The sequence below is a fragment of the Trachurus trachurus genome (genome assembly GCF_905171665.1).
Source record: "Trachurus trachurus genome assembly, chromosome: 6".
NCBI classification, from domain to species: domain Eukaryota; kingdom Metazoa; phylum Chordata; class Actinopteri; order Carangiformes; family Carangidae; genus Trachurus; species Trachurus trachurus.
The window spans coordinates 11,945,989-11,966,742 of record NC_139897.1 but is presented as its reverse complement, the minus strand read 5'-3'; the positions used below and the strand labels follow the sequence as shown (position 1 = coordinate 11,966,742).

Sequence of the window (20,754 nt, the reverse complement as noted above, 5' to 3'; positions counted from 1 at the left end):
TCTCTGTGAAATCGTTGCGGAGGAACGCGAGTCATGACGTCTGGCTGGGTCCAGCCTGGGCCTTTAAATCTCAAAGGTGAAGCACCAGGACTTCCCTCTGCCCGCTCTCATCCCTTTGATGCTCCAGGTGTGTGATACCATCATATGAGTCATCAGTCCCATTTCATTAGGTTGTTATTAACATTATCTCTGCTGACCCACACTAACCATCTTCTACTCTACGTGCTGTTGATGTTCAAGATCTGAAATGTAGAAATCTTTTGTCCTCAATGATTTCTCATGATTTCACCCAAAATCACAAAGTAATACATTCCCCACACTTCACCCTAATGGGTTCACACCAATAATAAAAAAAAAGACAGAAAAAGAATATGATGCTTCATTATTGACCTTTTATTTACATGATATCACCTGGTTAGAACAGTTCACTGTTATTGATGACAATTCATTTTGGATCAAAGCAGAACTTGAAATATTTGATCACTGTACATGCCTCACCTCAATCATAAAAAAAAGAGTAATGCGATGATACCCTGAACATACACCTGAATATTGATACAATCGGCAAGGAAATGGATGAAGAGGATAATACTGGAAAAATCTGTGCAAAACAAATATGAACTTAAAGTTAAGAAGACAATACTGCTTTCACTGGGAGGATTAAAGTAGTTTCATTTGAGTTGGAAAGCTTTGATAAATATCACAGTGCATAAATTTAAGCCACAGCTTCAACAGCATTTACACTTACATTACATAGTGTTAGTTCAGTTAGAGAAGCTGCTGTCCACACGGGGCTGACCTGTCAGTAGTTAGGCGTGCTGGGACCACAGGAACCGATCGCAGCGCTCCAGCATCGTCTGGATCATGGCCCTGAAACACAGTCACAAGACAAATCTCTGTAGCACCTGCAAGACCACGTCTGTTCATGAGGTCTCGTCAGTTGTAGGGGGCGTTTTCACGATCCGAATGGTAAATAATTTCTGAGCCGTCATTCTCCAAACTTGGATTCTAATCTGTGCAGAATGGCCTCACACACCCCGATACTGTTGCCCTATAATATCACGCTTTAAATCATTAAAGGTTGATGCTCAACATTTTCCTTCAATATTACGGCTCAGTTATGTTGTTTTTTTAATTAAAATGGAAAGTCCACTGTTTCTACTGTACATAAACCTCTCTCCTGTCTCACTACGGTCATCTGTTTCCAAGCTTTTTGTAGAAGTGTATCATTATGTTACTGCTCTTGCTTTTCAGGTTTGCAGGGATGGAAAACACTACTCTGAATGCCTGATAGAGATGTTTGTCTCTTTTTATTATGTAGCCTGCATTTAGTTAACACTTCCACCCATTCTTATAGGGTTATATTAATTTGACAGTGTGGTAATGAGCACCCAGACCCACCTCTGCCTCTTCTCGGTGACTCTCAGGAGCTCACAGACCAGTTTGGAGTGGGGGGAAAGGACCAGCTGAACCCCACACTCGTCCAGGACAGCCAGAGCTCGGTCAGGTCCGGCCGTCCGAGCCAGCATCAGGGTCAGGTTCTCCAGGCTCATCTTTCCTCCGCAGTCCGCGGAGCCGTTGGACCAGCTGTTCCCGTTCACACCCGTGACCTGCTCGGAGTCTCCCACGCTGCTGCGCTGCTGAGACAACTGGATCAAGAGCTTCCATTCATCCAAGCTCTGGGGCTCAACACCTGGAAGATGAAAGGAAGCCGGTACAGATGTTAGTGTGTGATGATGTTTTATTCCCCTCTTTGTTTCTGTCCAGTCCTTGAGCTTTAGTCAGAGTATTTAGCCTTCAGGGTTTTTTTGGGCAGCTGCCAATTCACTCAAATGAAATCAGTCATTAAACCAATAAATAAAATATATAAATTAATTTTATACCTACATGCTGACCATCGGCACTGATAACAAGTGTGCATCAGGTGCTTATATTTAAAAACTGCCTTTAACGTTTTGTTTACCATATGAGCATCACTGTAAATTTAGCATTTGCATTAGTATGTTTTGTCACAGCAGCTTTTCCATTTCACTAATTATTAACAAAACTGTCACTTCCTCAGGGCCTTTCTGCGGGTCACTGTCCAACATCATCTCTGCTGCTACTTTAGGCTGTCATCTGTGTTTTATGTTGTATTTGAACATGGATTGTATTGTATGGGACATGAATTGCATTGATACATTGTATATATGTTGAATGGACCCCAGGAAGAATAGCTTTGGCATTGCCATAGCTAATGGGGATCCAAATAAATCAATCAATCAATCAATCAATCAATCTTGTAATACGTAAGTGACTGTTGTTCCCTTGACCAACTCTCTGGTTTTGGACAAGATTAGCTTGTCCCCTGTGTTTTCACTCGTCTTTGGGTGTTGGTGTCCTCTGCTGGCGATCCCTTGTGTTGTGTTGTAGTGAGGGTACAGTACAAAGTTGATGTAAACATGCCTCTGCATACATACGCACTGGATTTCAATGTAGCAGATGTGTGGACCTTAACATGTAAAGATTTCAAGAACCAGTTTTACCCTCGGGTTCCTCCAGCAGGCTGATGTCATCCAGCTGACAGATGGTGGAGAACGCCTCCGTGCGACGCTGCAGCTCACAACAGAGGTAGAGGTAGCCCGTCCAGTACCTATTCATACATATATACAAAAAATGTTTTACATGACACTGCAATCTTGCCACCAAACACTCTTCATCAACTTCAGAAGACAGCACGATAGAGTAAGAACATTTGACATACCCGTGACTGCGGCACGTCTCTGCCATCTTCTGCTTGGAGGACAGGTCGGCCGGGAGACGAATCAGCAGAGACAGGAGTCGTCCATAACCCCAACTGAAACAATGTGAATGCCACCTGCAACAGAGGATTCAGTTAAAATTATCCTTCACTTTAGTTTCACTTCAGTATCTCACTGTGTTCTGGCCAAAATAAAATCCAGTAGTGAAACATAACCATCATTGCAGCTTAGTGCACATCTGTCCAGATATAATGATTTTTTAAAATCTTTTTTTCAGTTAGAGATCTAGCTTCAGATTTGCAAAGTCAACTAACCAATACTGAAATATTATTTTATGCTTTCCAAACATGCATGCATGAGTTTCAAAGATCCTCAAAGATACTGAGATGCAACTTTGTATTTTTACACATTAACAGAGCCAGACCTGGGCTGTCCGTCATGGGTTAGGGTATCGCAGTGTTGAGGAGCATCATGGGTAAGTGCCAGCTCCAGCCAATCCTGTCTCAGTGATTCTGGTTCAAGAAGGGACTGAAGAAACGACAACCTAGAAAATACATAAATTATGAATAAATGATGAAGGCCGAGTAACAAAAAGAGCTCAATATCTCTTTTTTGACAGCAAGATAAATCTGGATATCTACCTGTGCTCCTCAGTTCGTGATTGGACCAAATTATCCAGGTACGCCAGAAAGTGGCTTTTGTGAGCCATGGTCATTACGTCAGCGGGAGTTATCGTGGGATAGAACTGGGAGAAGGAGCGCACAGCTGCCTCCCCATGCTTCTCATACAGTCTGCGTGAGAACAAGACGAACACGTAGTCGTCATTCACATTATACAGAAACATGTACATAAAATCCACAGCTTGAATTTTTCATGTAACTGAGTGATGAGAGGTACTGACCTGTGTAAGTGAGCGAGGAGAAGAGCTGCACTCCAGGGCTGCAGCTCTCTCAGACTGCGCAGGGATCTCAGCAGATCACTTCTCTGAATAACCTCCACCGCCTTGCTGGACTGAGTGAGATCTTTGGGGAAAAGATAGAAAGTTATCATGATCATATGACAGCTGAAATCTTTCTTATTTTTTTGGTTCTATGTGAATTTATGCTTAAACTCATTCACACAACTGTATCTACATTTAGAAATAATAATGGGCAGTCACAGTAAAATAAAAATTGTTACATAGTAAACCACCATATGGTCAAGCAATGAAGGGGGAAGCCACTGACCTAGCATGCCCTCAATAAACGAGCTCTGCAACTCCGGCTGCTGCTGGTAACACAGCAGACACATTCTTCTCACGCGCTCGTGATCCAGCAGAAAGAAGTAACGGCGCAGGAAAGTCGTGCAGCCCAATGTTTGCTCATTCTCTCGGTTTCTGAAGCAGCTCAGCTCCGTGTATAATGTGGCGAGCTGGGTGAGATTAGCCAGGAGATCTGATGGCACAGGCTGGGGGGGCACCGTTCGAACCGGCTCTGGAGGACGTCCGTTAGACACCTCAGGCTCCTTCTCAGTGGAGTCACACTGGTCCTGCTGCTCTCTGAGCTGAGCGGACTCCTCTTTCTGCTCCTCTGAGACACTCTCTGCTGCCTCTCCTGACGTGCAGGAAGATCCCTCGAAAGAGGAGTTGGGATTATCCCTCTCCCATCTCTCCTCCGCTGGTCCATTCACATTTACATCACTGACGGCAGCAGACCCGAGATCAGCTGGTCCGAGTATTCGCTCCAGCACTGGCAGCCACTCCAGCAGGGCTTCTCCCAGACAGACTGGATCGAGCAGCACCAGAGGATCTTGAATCTGGGAGCTGAAGAATTTGTAACATTTAAATATCAGAAAATAGGTCCTGAGAAAAGCTTGTGAAGTCCTGCAGCAGGGATTCTAACACAATGAGCAGTACTTACATAGTTCGCTCTGTCACAGATCGAAGTTCCTGCATGTCGGCCTCTGTGTTGGGTATTTCATCATAAACTCTGTGAGGACAAATACAACTCACTGTTTTTCTCTTGTTGTCGTCTATTCACAGCAGTACTTTGGCTTAATGTCAAAAAAGAAGAAATAATGAGGACTCATTTCTTTACAAGTTCTCTGTACTTACTCATTTTCCATTTCTTCTGAGTATGCAGCTGTGGTGGCTGACATTTCGGACTGTCCACCCTCTCTGAATTCAGGCCGCTGCCAGAGTTCAGAGTTCATCTGGAGGGTGTTGATCTTCTCGGTTGTCTTCTTAACAAAACTAGAAACACTGAGGACAGGAAAATGTCATCAAATAAAGTCGAATCGAGAAACAGAACTAATGACACATGAAGACGGATGAGTGTGGTGCTCAGAAATGAAACATGCCATGCGCGCCGTCACAGATGAACAATGTGAATATGTAAAAAAAAACTGGATGTGGGTCTCTCGTGAAAAGGGGAAGTAAGCCATCTGAAAAAGCACAGCTGCACTTGGGTAGATTTACAAAACAAAAATACTTCCATCAAACATAATTCAAAACCTCAAAACTACACACTGCAGCTGCAGGTGTGCATGAGATTGCAGTCTTCTGCTAAAAGCTGCTCATTCAAATTAATTTCTCTGGATGTTCACCTGTCTCTGACGGCCTGCAGTGCGATGCGGGGGGGTTTGGGGCGGAATGAGAGGGGGAGGTGGAACGGTAGGCCTTGCTCAGATCGCTCGGCCTCCAGGCGCTCACTGCTCTGTGCATCTGAATAAAGATGGGGGCAAGAGCCAGAGGAAAAACACAGATGGATGGAGTACTGGAGGGGAATGATGACAGGGAGAGAGCAAAATGCAAGCAGATGGCGCAAAGATGCTGGACGCCACTATAGAGAGAATGTAAATCAAATGCTGCACAATACAAAAAATATAGAACCAAAGTGGTGATATGTGTGTGACACGATGGAAAAGAGAACAAACTTGGCATTAATTATCGGGCAACATGAAGATTATATTCATAAAGCATGACAGTGATCATTCAGCTCTCACAGCAAACCCAATTGTATGGCATAGTGTTTAATTGTATAATTTTATATAATGTACAAATGAAATCAAAAACACATCAGTTTTAGCAGCAAACATACAAGAGGGCATTAGACAGAGGTGCTTCTGATTGTTAAGAAGACAACTGTGATTAGAGTCAAAGAGTAAAATTATTATCAGTCCCATTTATATTGATAAATCTCTCCATGGCTGGAGATGCTCCAGTCTTCTTATGCTTTGTTTATTGTTATGACTTTCATTCCACAGTAGGGCATAAAGCTGAAAATAACTTCACTCTCTTTTCAAATTGAAATCAGAAGAGGCAGAGAAGAAATTTGTTTCTGCAACACACAGTCGCACACACAATATACACATATATGTATATACGTAGAGAGAAACAGTACAAAGAGCAAGAAAGGATCAGACACAAAGAAAAATGTTACCACTTCTGTTGATCTCAATTCCATTTAGTAATCATATTGCTATTAATAGTTATCAATACTTGTTAATGTAGTAATACTGCGGCCGGAAATGATCAGTAAAACCTTAAAACACCTGAACACTACCAGTTTATTGTATGTTTAAAGGCAGCAGTGGTTGTGTTTTTCTGTCAGGTAATGTCTAAGAGCAACATCAGCCTCTTACCTTGATCCACCTGATCTTCCTCCTGCACAAAACTGAACTCTTTGAGCCTCTCCTCTTCCGACGTGGACTGATTGATGAGGGAGCCTGTCTCATCATCTGACTGGCTTCCTCTGCGGCTGATCACGCGATAGATTCCACAGTCCAGGACGTTGAAGCTCTCCTGAATAACGATGTGCATGTATCTGATATCAGTACGCTCAGCATCTTGTGGGTATTATTAGCAGTGTATACTATTAGCAGAAGCAGCCTACAGTTACAATTTTAAAAAAAGTAGTGAAATCATCTAAAGAAAGTTAACTCACATGTGAGGAGATGCTGCTCCTGCGGCTGCTGGAGGCGGAGTCCAGAGGCTCCAGCTTAGCGATGACCTCCTCCAGCTGCGCGGTCAGCTCCGTGTGCGTTGGGGAGCTGAGCTGGCACTTGAGATGTTCAAGACGGTCGATGGGAATGGATTTCCTGGCCTTAATAAAGAAATGCACATTGAGATGTTTTAATTAAAAATTTGACGATGATATGTGATTTCATATTTGTCTTTCACCATCTGCATAAACCCAAACACATGTGGTGTCTAATATATTTCGCCACTTTTTATACAAACCACTATAGCTGTAAGTCTTTTATGGTTAACCAGAGATAATGCCTACTTATGTATAGAGTATGATAATTTTTCTTGGTCAAGTGCAACACACACATTCAGGTGAACAGGTACAGTATGCCCTGTGTTTTATCCTTGGTATTACAGAAAGTCAAGAATTCAAATGAACAGCTTAGCCCAGATACATCTGTAATCTAGGTAACACTGAACACTGATACAAGGCCAACCAGCGCGGCAGCCGCAGCCGTCTTACCCTGCCGGTGGTGATTGTGTGTTGAAACATACAGCAGACAATTGCAGCCAGAGGCCAGGACTCCCTGCGCAGAAGGCGCTCAACACAGCGCTCTGCGGATAAGAGGGACAAGTGGGACAGACGTCCACTACCATGGAGACAGAAGAGCTCACTGCGGTAGACGGCGACATCCACCAAGTCTACAAAAGCAGAAAACAGGTTTGGATCAAGTTAAGGACGACACTGACTGACACACGGTTGTATGAGTTCAAGTGGACAGAACAAATATTAACATTCTGGGGAAAAACATGATAAAGCATGTTTCCAGACAAAAGGTTTTTGGGATAATTAATTAAATCAGTTTTGATTTTTGAAGACAAAGTGGTAAACTCACCCTTAACCTCAGTCCACAGAAGCAATTGACCATTCTGAGGTGTGAAGATATAAATGGCTGAATCAGTCCATGTCAGCAGGTTTTGGTCTCTAAACAAACAAATGGAGGGCATATGATTTATGGATCTGAGCCTTGTGTGCAACGATGAAACTAATTATCGACAAATGCATGAAGAATATGTTACTTTACCCCAAATAAAGCAGTTTAGGGAAGGCAATTGACTGGGGGCTTTTCTGCCCTGGATTGTAATGTGGCTCGTTTCTGTAGGTGACAAAGAAGAGAGGAAAAATTAGCAGTTTGGCCTTTAACAAAAGACAAAATCCCAACAGAAGGGTCATTACCTGTAGGTGATGAGAGGTAGAGGAGGACAGGCCAGTAGCTGTTTGAACTGATGAGTGCTCAGAACCTCGCCATTAAAGCTGGCCTCCCATATCCGAGACCCCGGCCGAGCAGAGTACAGCAGAGGTGGCTGACCAACTAATAATCCTCTGTTCTGAGGGAAGAAACAAGCTCCATACTCTCCATCACGCTCCTTATTTCCCACACGCCAGAACTTCTCCCTGAGGGCAGGTGAAGACAAAAACACACACTTGCTGAGAGATGTCCAACATAAAGAAAGGAATTTTTCACAAGGTATGAAACATCATCATTTTGATAGAGCCACTTTAGGAACCAGATGTAATTATACTCAATAATTAGACAAATTGATGTACATTTAGCTGAATTATAATTTCAAAGAAATAGTTAAAAGAAATTCGAGGTCTCAAAGCCAAATGAGAGAACCACTATCAAACATGATCAAATAATAACATGTGGATTTTGAAAATATCAAGATCAGCGATTCAAGGAATATGGATTCACCATCTTGCTATGGCAGGAATGGACAATATTTATCAATAGCGCAGCATTAACATGGGTCCTGAGTCTCCCTGTCCCTATTTGAGAGACAAGATGCAGATGTGTGTCACTCACCTCTCTGTGTCACAGAGGTAGCAGCGGCTGAGAGAAGACACAAGCAGGCGGCCATCTTGGTATCCAAGCTGAACCACTCTGGAGTCGACATTAGTGACCGTCTGAACAGGGAAGATGACAAATGACCCCTGGACACAAAACAAAACAAAACAATCATATAAGGCTGATTACACTGTGATTAAATTTGTTGTGAAAGGAAAATATGTTTTTAAATATTGCTATTTGTGTCTCAGTCACACTTGACTAGGTCAGACGTGACACACCTGTTATTGTATAAGAAAACAGCTTAAAAAGTTCCTCATGTTGTTTGGTCAGTTTTGGCCGATGGATTACAAAAGCTAACACTACATGCCTGGCCTGCCAACTGTTTTCCATTTTCCACTTGTAGGTTTTAAGGTTGTATTCCAACGTTGCTCACAGGCAGTGGATTTCAGCTAGGGATGACACAATTACAGCTAGTTAACTGAGCTCTTTGTCATCTTTTTGTCGATCTCTTCCTGCCAGAGCACCTGATCAATCATGACTTTACTTAGTTGATCATGCCAAGTAATAATCAGTTATCTTTATTTTTAAATCATTGGTCAGCTGTTTGGATTTATATTTGATTGTTGACTCTACACACAACAGTGTGTACGTAGTTAGAGGGGTCAGGGAGTTCATTCACCTCTGTGACCAGGCTCAAATAAAGGCCTGCTGATTCAGTTAAAGGGATAGTTCACCCAAAATTCAAATTTCACTCATTATCTACTCACCCTCATGTCGACTAAGGGCTGGGAGAATTTTCAGAGTCCTCCGTGCCTTCTCTGAGTTACGGGGGGGTCCGCGCAGCAGTATTTGTCCATATAATGGTTGTGAATGGTGCTCACTTTTCTTCGTCCAAAAAGACACACCAAAAAAACATCCAAATACCTTCATACTGCTCGTCTGTAATGTCCCTCTTGTATTGAAGCCCCGACATGAGAAATTGTTAAGAAAAAAATTAAATAAGTCTATATTTTAAGCTTGTTTGTAGCGGAAGCTCCCAGTGTCTCAGTTCACTGCTCTTCCTGTGTCAGTGCAAATCTCGCATGACTTGCACTGACCGGCTTCAATACAAGAGGGACATTACAGACGAGCACTATGGAGGTATTTGGATGTTTTTTGGTGTGTCTTTTTGGACGAAGAAAAGTGAGCACCATTCACAACCATTATATGGACAAATACTGCTTACTAAACCACATGTGGATCAACTTTTTAAAAAGCTACATTTACTCTTTGTATATACTCTGTACTAAGATAACAGATATGTTTCATTGTTGATCAGCAGACAATACCTTGCCAAGTTTGGATGATCCTGCACGCAGCATGGACACCTTGCCACCCGAGTCCCCGACAAAAACTCTGAGCGCGCTGTTGTCCCAGCAGAGCGCGGTGACGGCCTGACCTCTGTGCTCCCAGGACACGCTGACTCTCTCTGGACGACCCCGCCGCTCCAGCTGCAGCTCCCACACCACCACCAGACCATGACTGGAACAGAGATTCACACAGCATGCACGATGAGTAATACGGCATCACCTAACAGAAAGGTTTTTTTTTTTTTAAATGAGACATTTCTTTTCTCACCTTGTTGCGACAGCGACAAAATCCTCATCATGAGGGCAACACGCTACCTGAGTAATAGCTCCCTCCTAAAAAAGAGCACACAGTGGATAAGAAGTGAATGGGAAATTGATAGAAACAGACACAAACACTGCATTATTTGAAGTATGCAGCTGCAGAACAACAGTCAAGTGATAGTATTTATGCATACTCGGTACATATTACCTTGTGAGTGAGGATGATCCTTTGTTTCCAGCCCTCCCTCTGAATAAGGTGCAACCCCCCTGCTGATGTTCCTAAAGCCAGCCACTTCCTTGACACTGCCAAGCATGTACACTGTAACACACAAACAACACACTCACATTAACAAGGCACAGACTCACTCACTTTTTGGTCTGACATGTTGGAACTTGTGTTTTAGATGCATCCACTTCTAAGACTGTCGTTTGGCAAGTAGAAGGTAAGTAATTCAGTCACGTCTCCCTCTTCACTACTATAAAGACACTATATAAGAAACTGCTTAGGGTTTCCCCCAGTGTAATACAAGCCTGGCGAGCCGCCAGGCCTTACCTGCCCTGCCGCCAGTTTAAGCATTATTTATTTATTTATTTATTTTTAATTGTTTTTTTTACTCCATCAACACGTGATCAGGTGTCTTTTTCATCACCTGACAAGTGATAACGTCACAACTTCATCGAGCATAATGGGACACGTCACAGACATCATGCTCATCATCAGACCGCTGCTTCACCAGCTGACCAAGAGGAACGCACCAAGTCCTCGTTGCTGTTAACGCGAGCCGAGCCGCGGCTCCAAGAGGCTCAGCCAGCTGCTGTAGCATACCATTGTTTCATTTTTCAGCTCGTAGGGTTCACATTTACACGTTTGTTTAAAGTCAACTTTTAACATTGATCTTAAAGCCTTATGGAATCACACCTTCTAAATTCTACTGCTCCATTAATGAATCCGTTACCTACAGGGCCCTGCCATCAGGCAATGGTCAGGGTCAGGCCCCTGTCACAAAAAAACACACTTGGGTGCCGGTGGGCCGCCCGACCACCGGCTTAACAAGTTTTCTGGGGGAAACCTGGAAGCTGTTATAAATGATCTTTGTGTGATTTTTAAGACTGATTCATATGCGATGGTTAAACCTACCTTGAGCCTGCCGGAGTCTAAGCGCAGTGCAGACAGGAGCGGGTCGAGGCAGTCGAACTCTGCCAGCACATGACTGTGGTTCTCCGGCACAACTGGTATCAGAGACATCTTCCCCGATGATCCTCCACAACTGAGACAGAAACAGAGAGTAAAGTCAGTAAAGCATGAAAAATGTGTGCGCCTTCGAGAGTGACTACCCTCGCATACCACAGCTGTCTGCTGTGTGGCATCACATGACTCTCAGCAAACTGACCAGTCGTGACTCCACTTACACCGTCTACAGCCTGGTGAACATCCCCCAGTCATCAGCTTGGCAATGTTTACTGAGTTTATTACCAACATAAGATGCCAGAGTCAGGAAACTGAGTCTTCCTTTCTTTTTTCGAATACACAAGACTAGAGTTTAACATGTGAAATTAAAAACATATCATCATCCATGCTGCACCATCCTGGTCCTGGAGTCAGGTATTATTATTGCCCTAAACAACATTTTGACAGGACTTAAGGTCACCACACACTCAGTGCAGTTTGACTTGTGTTTTCTTGTTGAGGTTTTGTGTGAACAACAAAAAAGCAGAAGCAAAACTAAAGCTGAAGCCATTTGAATAACCATACTCTCTAAGCATTTCAGTGCAAACACGAGGAAAAATGATATGTTGAAATTAAATATTGTAGCATAACTGATTCTAAGCAATGAAGGGGTGGACACAGGGACCTCGGGGGAAAGTGACAAACAACAGTGACCTCTGACCTCTGACCCAAAAGCAGAAGTACTCTCTGCAGAAATTGTTCATTTTATTTCATCGCATCTGCAGCTAGCAAGTATTTGGTGATTAGGATGATAGGTGATTCAACTTACACATTTTCAATTCATTGATATATAAAGTTACAGCAAATGGACGGGGGTTAAAAATTGAAAATATTTTCCATTCAACACTTAGACGGAAGTCAAAATATTTGTGTGTAAATTTTCTGTAGATCAGTGCATTATCCCATGTTGCTCTTGTAGTTGGTGGAGTTTGAGCTACTTTAAACTAATCAACAGTTTGAGTGCATCATGTTTTATAAGCTCATTACGTGTCTCCGTGTAAAAACCTGGATGAATCAAACACATGTTGTGGAGTAGAAACACGGTGGCATGAAATGGTTTAATCACAATAAAGTTAATGTCGAGAGGGGGACAGTGACGTCACTTTACAAACGCTCTCGTGACCTGTTAACCGACTGAGCGCGCTGACGGTAACGTTAACGGTAACCGTCAGTGGTCTGCTGTTGTAGCTAAATAACTACCGTACAGTGGTTTAGTCGGCTTGTCATTACCAGTCCGGTTTACCGGTGCACGGTAACAAACAACAGTTTAACTGAGTTGCTCTGTCGCTGTAACAACCGACCGACAGACCGACCGGTCCGTGGCCGTCATCAGGCATCACGAGACCCGTCTGCTGACACCGATGCTAACGCTCCGGTTGTAACTACCAGGTCCGACAAAGACTAACAAAATAAATGAATGTGGGCTTAACGTAGCTGTGGTAAATAGCCCCTGACGTTTGCTGAAGTTGTGTTAAATCTCACATCGCAGTCGGCTCCGTCAGCTCGCCCCGGTGCCGTGATACGCTGTAGGTAACAGGTTAGCAGACATGCTAGCTCAGACCGTAAACTCACCTGACCGACGGAGCAGCGACGCTGCGGCTTCAGCACCAACACACACCGGACACCCCGGCTGGGTTCAGTGTTGTTGTTATAGATAAATGCTGCGGTCGGGCTCTCGGCTCTCTGACTGCAGCCGGCCGACCTGTCACCGCCTCTCAGCTGGTGTGAGGAGGACACTTCCTGGAGCCAGCAGCGCGTCGGTGTCTCCACCGGCCGCTCGCTCTGCTCTGGACGCTCCGGGGAAAACCGAAAGTATCTCTGATCTATAAACTGATCAGCTGCGCATCTAGGAAAGATTTTAAACACAGCTCCACATGCAGCATAAAAACAGTCCCTTCTTATTAAAACTCCGGTGCATGGCTGAAAACAAGACCAATGGTGGTGGACTTGAAATACTGCAGTTTCAGTTTCACGTTACTTTTAATTAATAGTAATTAGTTCTAGTACTTTACCCAAAAAGTAACCGAGTTAGTTGCTACATTATAAAACTAACTGATTACCAGGTAACTACCAATTAAATATATAAAATACTCAAATATGTCAAATTACTTAGACTCGCCCCCTAATCCCCTCACGTTTATCTGTAACTAACAACGTAATTCCTCTGCAGACGGATAAAAGGATTTCTTCCGACTAGTTGATGGGCTAAAAAAAGGTGTATAACGTACATGTATATTATTTTTGTATCATTTTTGATTAATCATTATTGAAAAAGGTAGCACCATTAATTCCGGTATTCCCATCAACAGATAGACTTTATGCTTCACTTTAATTCAGTTACATTTTTATCTTCAGTGCAGACAGAAGGTGCAGACATTAGAAACCAGTGACAGTGTTACACACACTAATACACTCGAGTGTGAAATGCCTTTACAGTATTGCTATATTCACTTCCCCTTTCACTTCTGATTTTCGGGAACTTTGTTCCTCAAATGCAGCCGGCGCTCTGAGGGGCTCTTTGTGATGTCCGAGCTCTCGCTCTCCGCCCTGACCACCGATGAGGCATCTGTTGGCAGTCCTCTGTCTGCATCTCACACCTCAGCCTGTTGTCCTGAGAGACTTTCTCTGATTTCCATCTGAAATTTGGTCATGTTACACTGTTGAAAAGTCCCGTTTAACCATTACCAGCACCAATCTCTCAACCACTGAGAAAACACAATCTAAAGAGAGAGAAACTAATTACAGTTATTTGTGACTGAGATGCAGTTAGTCTCTGTTGAACATTTGGGGATGTAGCAGCGTCCGTCTATATCCTTATCGTTAAGCCCCTGTGGACTATGTCACATCAGGCTGTGGTCTGTGGTCTCTTCACAGCAGTCTGGAGGACCTTCACAGGTCATTTGTCCATATCCTCTAATGTCTCATCGTCCTCTTGTTTCGACCAACCATCAGACCTCAGGTTTTCCTCATCATTCGACGGGTTTGCCAGGCGTGGAACTTGTTATAGGCTGTCTGCAGCATCTCCTCCAAGTGGCCTGTAAGCTGTGGGAACAACAGAGATTTAATTCAAGTGCCACGTGGTAGAAGCTGCTATGCAATTATAACACAATAGAGTCATACATTTGTACTTAAGTACTGCCGCTGAATCTTCTCCTGAAAAGGATGAAGCTTGGTCATCTGAAATCTCTCCAGGTTTGACTTCATTTTTATCACCTATACGAAAAGAAGACGATGATGAAAAAAACAAATAGAGTTCACAACTTTATGTTGTGTGGATGCACTGGGTGTAGCTGAGCTTCCTTGAATTTTAGGGAATCTCTCTCAACCGAACTATCTAATAAAGGCATGAAAAGCCAAAAAATATACTTTATTGGCTTTTCATGCCAAAGCGTGGATGTCAAGTAACAATAATAATTTGACTCTCTTCCAATTAAGACATCATTACTCACCTTTTCCTCCAGAAATGGTGTGTTCACAGGAAAACAGGACCAGAAGTGTCTCAGTAACTCTCCAGCAGCTACGTACAGATGCTTCAGCTCTCCTTGAACCTCAGATGGTACCATCTCTGAAAAAAAAGAATAAAGAAAAAACATTAAAGTATCAACAAGTTGTTGTTGATCAGTGGTTCGGTAGAAATTTCACAAATTCCAAAACACAGTAAATCCATTAATTAATTAAAAGGATTAGGGCTATTCTCCACAAATAATCCCACAGGTGCTTTCACATTAAGTAACATAAATACAGACACACTTACGGTTTATGGCTTGCTGTGCTCCTGCCTGCATGAGGATACCACCTGGAGAGAGCGCTGCAATGGCAGAAGTAGCTGCTGTGCTGGACAACACCTGCAGAGACAACGTTCATAGTTAATGCAATTTACATATTTCATACTATAATGAAAAAAATAATTATAGAAAACTGAAAATCTGGATTATGTCTTATATATTCATGAGCATAAAACACATTTTCCATTCTGACTGGTTTAATTTTTGTTTTTGCTATATTTGTTAAGATATTCAAGACTGGATGGAGAATCAGCACACCCTAAAACAAATATGAAAATGAACCCGCTCTTATCAAGCATCATCATGATCTCTGAATGAACAATATTTCACTTTATCTGAGTCAGCAATTAAACGAAAAACTTAAAATATAGTTGAGCTCTGAATGCAGCACATTGTTTCTGGAGAGAGCCCATCTACTAGATGAGTTGCCTACCCTCTTGCACCAAACACTTCACTTAAACCTTTCACATATGCAAATAACACGCAAATCCCTTGACGATGTTGGCAAAGTTTCTCCCTGTAAATGACAGGGTTGCCTCAGACTGCCTGTCTGCCCAGTCCACAATGTTTCTGAAAAGGTGATCATTGAACATTTGAGTGAGTACAGCAGCCCACTTCATAAAAACTGGATGACCACATGAACCAAAGGTGAGATAGAAACACCTGGTGAAGATTCAATGGCAGTATGGTGATTTTCACATTGGCTTTACTGTTGTGTGTGATCTAACCTGAGTGAGGCCGGGTTTATAATTTGCCATCTCGTGCCGGATGTAGTTGACAGAGTTGATGATATCCTGGCTCGACGTATACTGTTGGGACTGAAGTGGCACAGGACCGTGAGCATACCTTATAAATAAAGAGAAAGAGGGAGAAATGTTACATTAGAGCATCTCTAAAGTTAAAGATGTATCCTATTCTATCAGCCTGCAAAACAGAGGAACATCTTTTTAATTTATACATTCGGTTTATGTGCTCTAGTAACAGTCTGGTGCTTATTTAAAGAGGCTCCCAGCAAAAAGGCAAATCATTTTAATTTCACTTTAGTTTTATCCATAGGTAAAATAGTGTATGACTGTTTTGGTCATGGATTCTAATACTTTCTCTCATTACATTTCAAACACCTGAAAGCAAAAATCTTATCGGATGAGGGAGAGTGGATATAACCTTCTTAAATGGTCCCTTGTTCAACAAAATAAGCAATTTCACAACATCACCTCTATCTTGACGTATTACTTTGATACTATTGTATGAAGACCTATCAATCTGAACAACTGTACTGTCAGCCTGCCGTTGAGTTTTCCAAGTTTCCCAGTGCGGAACAAACAAGAGAAAATAATAAACCAATAAATCTGCACAAACTTTACCTGTCAGACTTCTTGAGGTTCAGTGCGACTGTTTTTGGTCTGTTTTCCCTTTGCAGATCCTCAAATTCTATGGCTTCTTGCAATTTAACCTAAGAGAGTTTGTCCACAGAAAAAAGGTCACTCAATCTGACAACTCAATCTTGGACATGTTTGTGTCGTCACAGAGCCACCATACTTTCTTCACAGGAGGTTGAAAGAAGTCAGAATCCCTAGAGTTTCCATCTGTGCTGCTCGTCTCACTGGCTTGGTCAGTTGGTGTGTCTCTGTAAAACATGCAGCATAGCAACATTAATTACCACAGTGAGCACACTTTATAGTTAGTTCTTCTTAATGTGTTTTCTTTACCCCTTGCGTGAGCCTGCTGCCAGCACCATGGCACTGTGATGGTTGAACCGCTTAATAATGGCATAGTTGCTACTCTCCTTCACTGTCCTGTTTGCATTGGAAGTTGAGGGTTGTGTTGTGCAAAGTCCATAACCCTGTGTCACAGAAAACAAGTCGTTAAGGCAGAAAGAGAAAGTGGAAGAGGAAAGCAATACAGGTAACTGGTGAACATGTAGCCGCAGATGGCTGGTCATCTCACCTCATCCAACGTTTTATCCTCTAATGACAGGAGGTCGACCAGAGGATTCTTCACTCCTTGAACCACCATTGATTTCAACCCTGCGTGAGGGAGATTTAAAACTTTACCATGTGAAAACAGACTTGTGGCTCTGTGTTTTACCTTGCAGAAATGTCATTATTCAAGTACTGACACAACTAGGAAGCCCTCCTACCCTTTTCATCCTGCTTGGCACACTCTGAGAAGATATCCTGTGTTCCTGTGTTGATGCGATCTCTGTGAAAATAATGGGACTGGAAAAAGCGCGTCCAGAACTCCTTCTCCGTCAGGTTATGAGGCACATTCTCATTATACTTCTGCTTCACTGCAATGAAAGTTGATGTTAATGGATTAAGTGCAATGTTACATGTATCAGAGCAAGAGCGCCGACTGCTCTTTTAATATTAGCCACTGAAGTGAATAACACTGCATTACACAGTCTGACTAAGGAAAATAACAACATCAAGGATAAAGACCTGACCTCACAGCAGCTTTCTTTAGCTCTGTCGTTATCAGTGCAAATGTTGGACTAATGTCAAAGTAGGGATGCGATTGTTTACCTGCAGGGTATGTTCTGAAGATGGATTCAATAATGTCAGCTGTCAGATTATACCTCAAGCCATTGCAGCCATCCGTCTGAGGTCTAATGTCTGCCTGTAATGCACAAAAAGGATGTGTATTTATATTCTGAAGTACATTTTAAATGCTGAAGTTGTCAATGATGAAATCAAATATGAAATTGTGAAATGAAATTCTTTATCTGAGATCTGTGACTGGTTTGATCTACTCACCAGAAAGGCTCCAGATATACCGACTTCCTGTTTATTGTTGTATAGTGCGGGGTCTGTGGTGTTCACACCCCCTAACCTGTTGGCCCAGAATTCCTCAGCACTGATCACCTGGCTCACAACGAGATCTTTATATAACTGGAAAAGTACTGGATCTTCTTGAAGCATCCTATGGGAAAAGCACAGGAATATTTTATTGTTGTTTTAAGTCAGAATTTCAACAATGAATTGCCTTATATTCTTTAGTTACGTCAGCCGAAACTGATGTTCACATAACTGCATTAATTTACTAAAATCCACCCTTTCAAGCCACTAACAGATATTTAAATTTACAATGAACAAAACTCCAGTTTCTGGTCTCATGTGGTAAAAATCTAAATTAGATCTCAGTTACAGGGACTTACAAGGAACCAAGGACTGAAACTAACTAACTAAATAAAACAGCCATGGAATAAATCCCACCTTTATGAAGGTTAGGTCTTGGTTCAATTTGTGTTGATTCAGTTTTATGTACTATTCAACGGTACTTTGTCCAACCGATTTATATAAGTGAGGTCTAGACTAAACACCCAATAGTGTAACAAAACCTACAGCCACCCAGAGAAAAAAAGTTGGGTTTTGGTTACACTGACACCCAATAGTAGAAGTCGTAGTAGTGATCTGCTTTACATGACAATTACAAAACATACTAAGCATTAACAGACCTCTCCTATCCTCTGAAGTCATTCACGTAAAAAAACAAACAGCTGAGACTCACTTGTTTTTCTCCTCCAGTTCCTTGTTGGCTTTCTTCTTGAACTTGGGCAGCAGCTGCTGGAGCAGTTCCTTGGCAGCATCTCTGTCTTTGAGCGCAGTGCTCTCGTTGGCAAAGTGGAATGTGGTGCTCTCGCCGGTGTGAAGAACCAGCTGGAGCTGAATTTTGGCTTTACCATCTGGGCTGATCTTCTGACCTGCACAGGGAAGAGGACATAGCAAACTCAACACGAGAGAGAAGAACACCACAAACCCATCATTATGCCCGCACTGAACCTAACTCAGCGGTGTGTCGTGTTACTCACAGCGGATATCTGCATACAGGTGGCTGACTGTGAAGCGGTCCTTGCCCTCTGGACCCCAGGCTATGCGCTCAGCCATCAGGTACAGTGTGCCGTCCTGCTTCCTCTGACGGACCTTCTTCACCACCAGCAGCACCTCCTCGGACAGTGATGCCATGGCTCAAAAGGAGAACTGAGAAAACAGACAGCCTGTGGATCATTATCACCACTAATTATGTCCTGTGTACTGCCCTAAACAAACAAATAGAAGAACAGGACATTTGAAAGAAATGTTTTACCTTCTCACACATCTGTTTAACGCTACGACAAAGCCACCCAGTTGTTACTTGAGTGGTGCAGAGTTCACATTGATGAACATTACATGCTATTTAGCTCCTACTAATGAGATTTAAACGTAGAAATTCAGCTGCTAAATTAATGTCCTGCTTCCTACGCCTTTATGCTCTGGTACATATCTGAGCACAAATAAGGCACTATCCAGCTCTCGGTTTTATTACATCAACTCAGCTAACCAGTTAGCCACCGATAACAGTCAAGAATAGAAAAAGCCTGAGAGAGAAGTCGTCAGGAAACTTACTTTACCTCAAAATAAACCAATACTGCAGCTAGCGCCTCGCTTTCGGTCAAAACATAATCTCCAATTAATGAATACTTGAGTATAAAATTACAGCATTTGTCATAACTAAACAGAATTTAGACTACTCTAACACTGAGCGCTCAGACTTCTGCGCCGACATGACTGCCAAGCTGAGTGCAACACTATAAATGTTCCGTCGCGACACAGCGGCACTAGAAGAAGGGTTCCTGTCAGAGCCCGACGACGGAGCCTTGGTTATATATTCAGTATTTTATGCTGAAAATAATGCTACTATCGATCAATTATTAATAAATATCAATCTATTAATAAATACAGAATAATTTAACACCTATACATTTGCTAATGTATTAAATTTTGTTAATGAAAAATGCCATTTCTGTTTACATTGTTTTATTTATTTCTGCATTCATTCATGTTTGCATTTATTTAGGCTATGAATTTCAAGGTTGAGCTACTAGTGTATTGATATCTGTGTATAGGTGGAGTTGGAGGTGATTGTAGCAACGCATAATTATATAGCTGTAGCAATTTACACTAATGTTTGATGTGGCAATTTCAAGAACACGTGGAATTACTATTACATTCAAATTGAATGTAATAGTTCTTATACTTAAGTGGAGTTTATATGTATGTATATATATATATTATATTTATATATATATATATTTTAAGTATATTCTTTATTTATATTTTTAAGTATATTTTTGGCTTTTCATGCCTTTATTACATAGGACAGTTCAGAGTGTGACAGGAAATGGGAGGCAGAGAGGGGGGGATGACACGCAGGACAGGGTCGTCCGACGCGGGACTCGAACCGGGGCCGCCCGCAGCGAGGACTACAGCCTCTACAGCCTCTGGGGGGGGTGCTCTACCAACTGAGCTAAACACCGCCCCCAAGTGGAGTTTATATTTAAGTGGATAAATAACCCACCTAAGTATAAACATTTTAACATTATTGAAAATGTAAGGGTACATAAAAAACATACAAAATAATGTAAATGAAATCGCTTTTTTGGAAAGGAGGTCAATGCTGTAGTAAGATATTATGAAATAGATACAAATCTTTATAATTCTAATAACAACGGCGCATTAAATGGAACATAGACACAATCATTGATACATGCAGGACTTTTAAGGATGCTGAAGAGTTTTTATTTTTGACACATTTGAATTGCCATGACATTG

At 42.2% G+C, this 20,754-nt stretch overlaps 2 protein-coding genes across 3 annotated transcripts; both read right to left on the bottom strand.

Annotated features, from left to right (window-relative positions):
- Positions 1-372: 372 nt before the first annotated feature.
- On the bottom strand, positions 373-13,174 carry hps5 (HPS5 biogenesis of lysosomal organelles complex 2 subunit 2). Its single transcript, XM_083973266.1, has 23 exons — positions 12,951-13,174; positions 11,289-11,418; positions 10,359-10,469; positions 10,158-10,222; positions 9,869-10,061; positions 8,556-8,683; positions 7,925-8,143; positions 7,773-7,844; positions 7,584-7,672; positions 7,211-7,389; positions 6,665-6,823; positions 6,363-6,522; positions 5,325-5,442; positions 4,834-4,980; positions 4,640-4,708; positions 3,968-4,542; positions 3,643-3,763; positions 3,383-3,532; positions 3,166-3,285; positions 2,744-2,857; positions 2,526-2,632; positions 1,402-1,693; positions 373-870 (listed from the first exon to the last, which is right to left on the bottom strand). Exons 2-23 carry the CDS (start codon positions 11,394-11,396, stop codon positions 810-812), a joined length of 3,357 nt encoding a protein of 1,118 aa, XP_083829392.1. The 5' UTR covers positions 11,397-11,418; positions 12,951-13,174; the 3' UTR covers positions 373-809.
- A 514-nt stretch (positions 13,175-13,688) lies between these two features.
- gtf2h1 (general transcription factor IIH, polypeptide 1) lies at positions 13,689-19,723 on the bottom strand. Of its 2 annotated transcripts, none has more exons than XM_083974504.1 (15): positions 19,554-19,723; positions 18,975-19,143; positions 18,674-18,866; positions 17,920-18,085; positions 17,689-17,782; positions 17,304-17,453; positions 17,111-17,190; positions 16,873-17,006; positions 16,703-16,790; positions 16,528-16,616; positions 15,892-16,009; positions 15,133-15,223; positions 14,828-14,943; positions 14,499-14,591; positions 13,689-14,420 (listed from the first exon to the last, which is right to left on the bottom strand). In XM_083974504.1, the coding sequence occupies exons 2-15, from the start codon at positions 19,126-19,128 to the stop codon at positions 14,334-14,336; spliced, it is 1,653 nt and encodes a 550-aa protein (XP_083830630.1). In that variant the 5' UTR covers positions 19,129-19,143; positions 19,554-19,723; the 3' UTR covers positions 13,689-14,333. The 2 variants fall into 2 exon arrangements, with proteins under 2 accessions (XP_083830630.1, XP_083830631.1); XM_083974505.1 differs by having other exon boundaries at positions 19,549-19,716.
- Between the last annotated feature and the right edge of the window lie 1,031 nt (positions 19,724-20,754).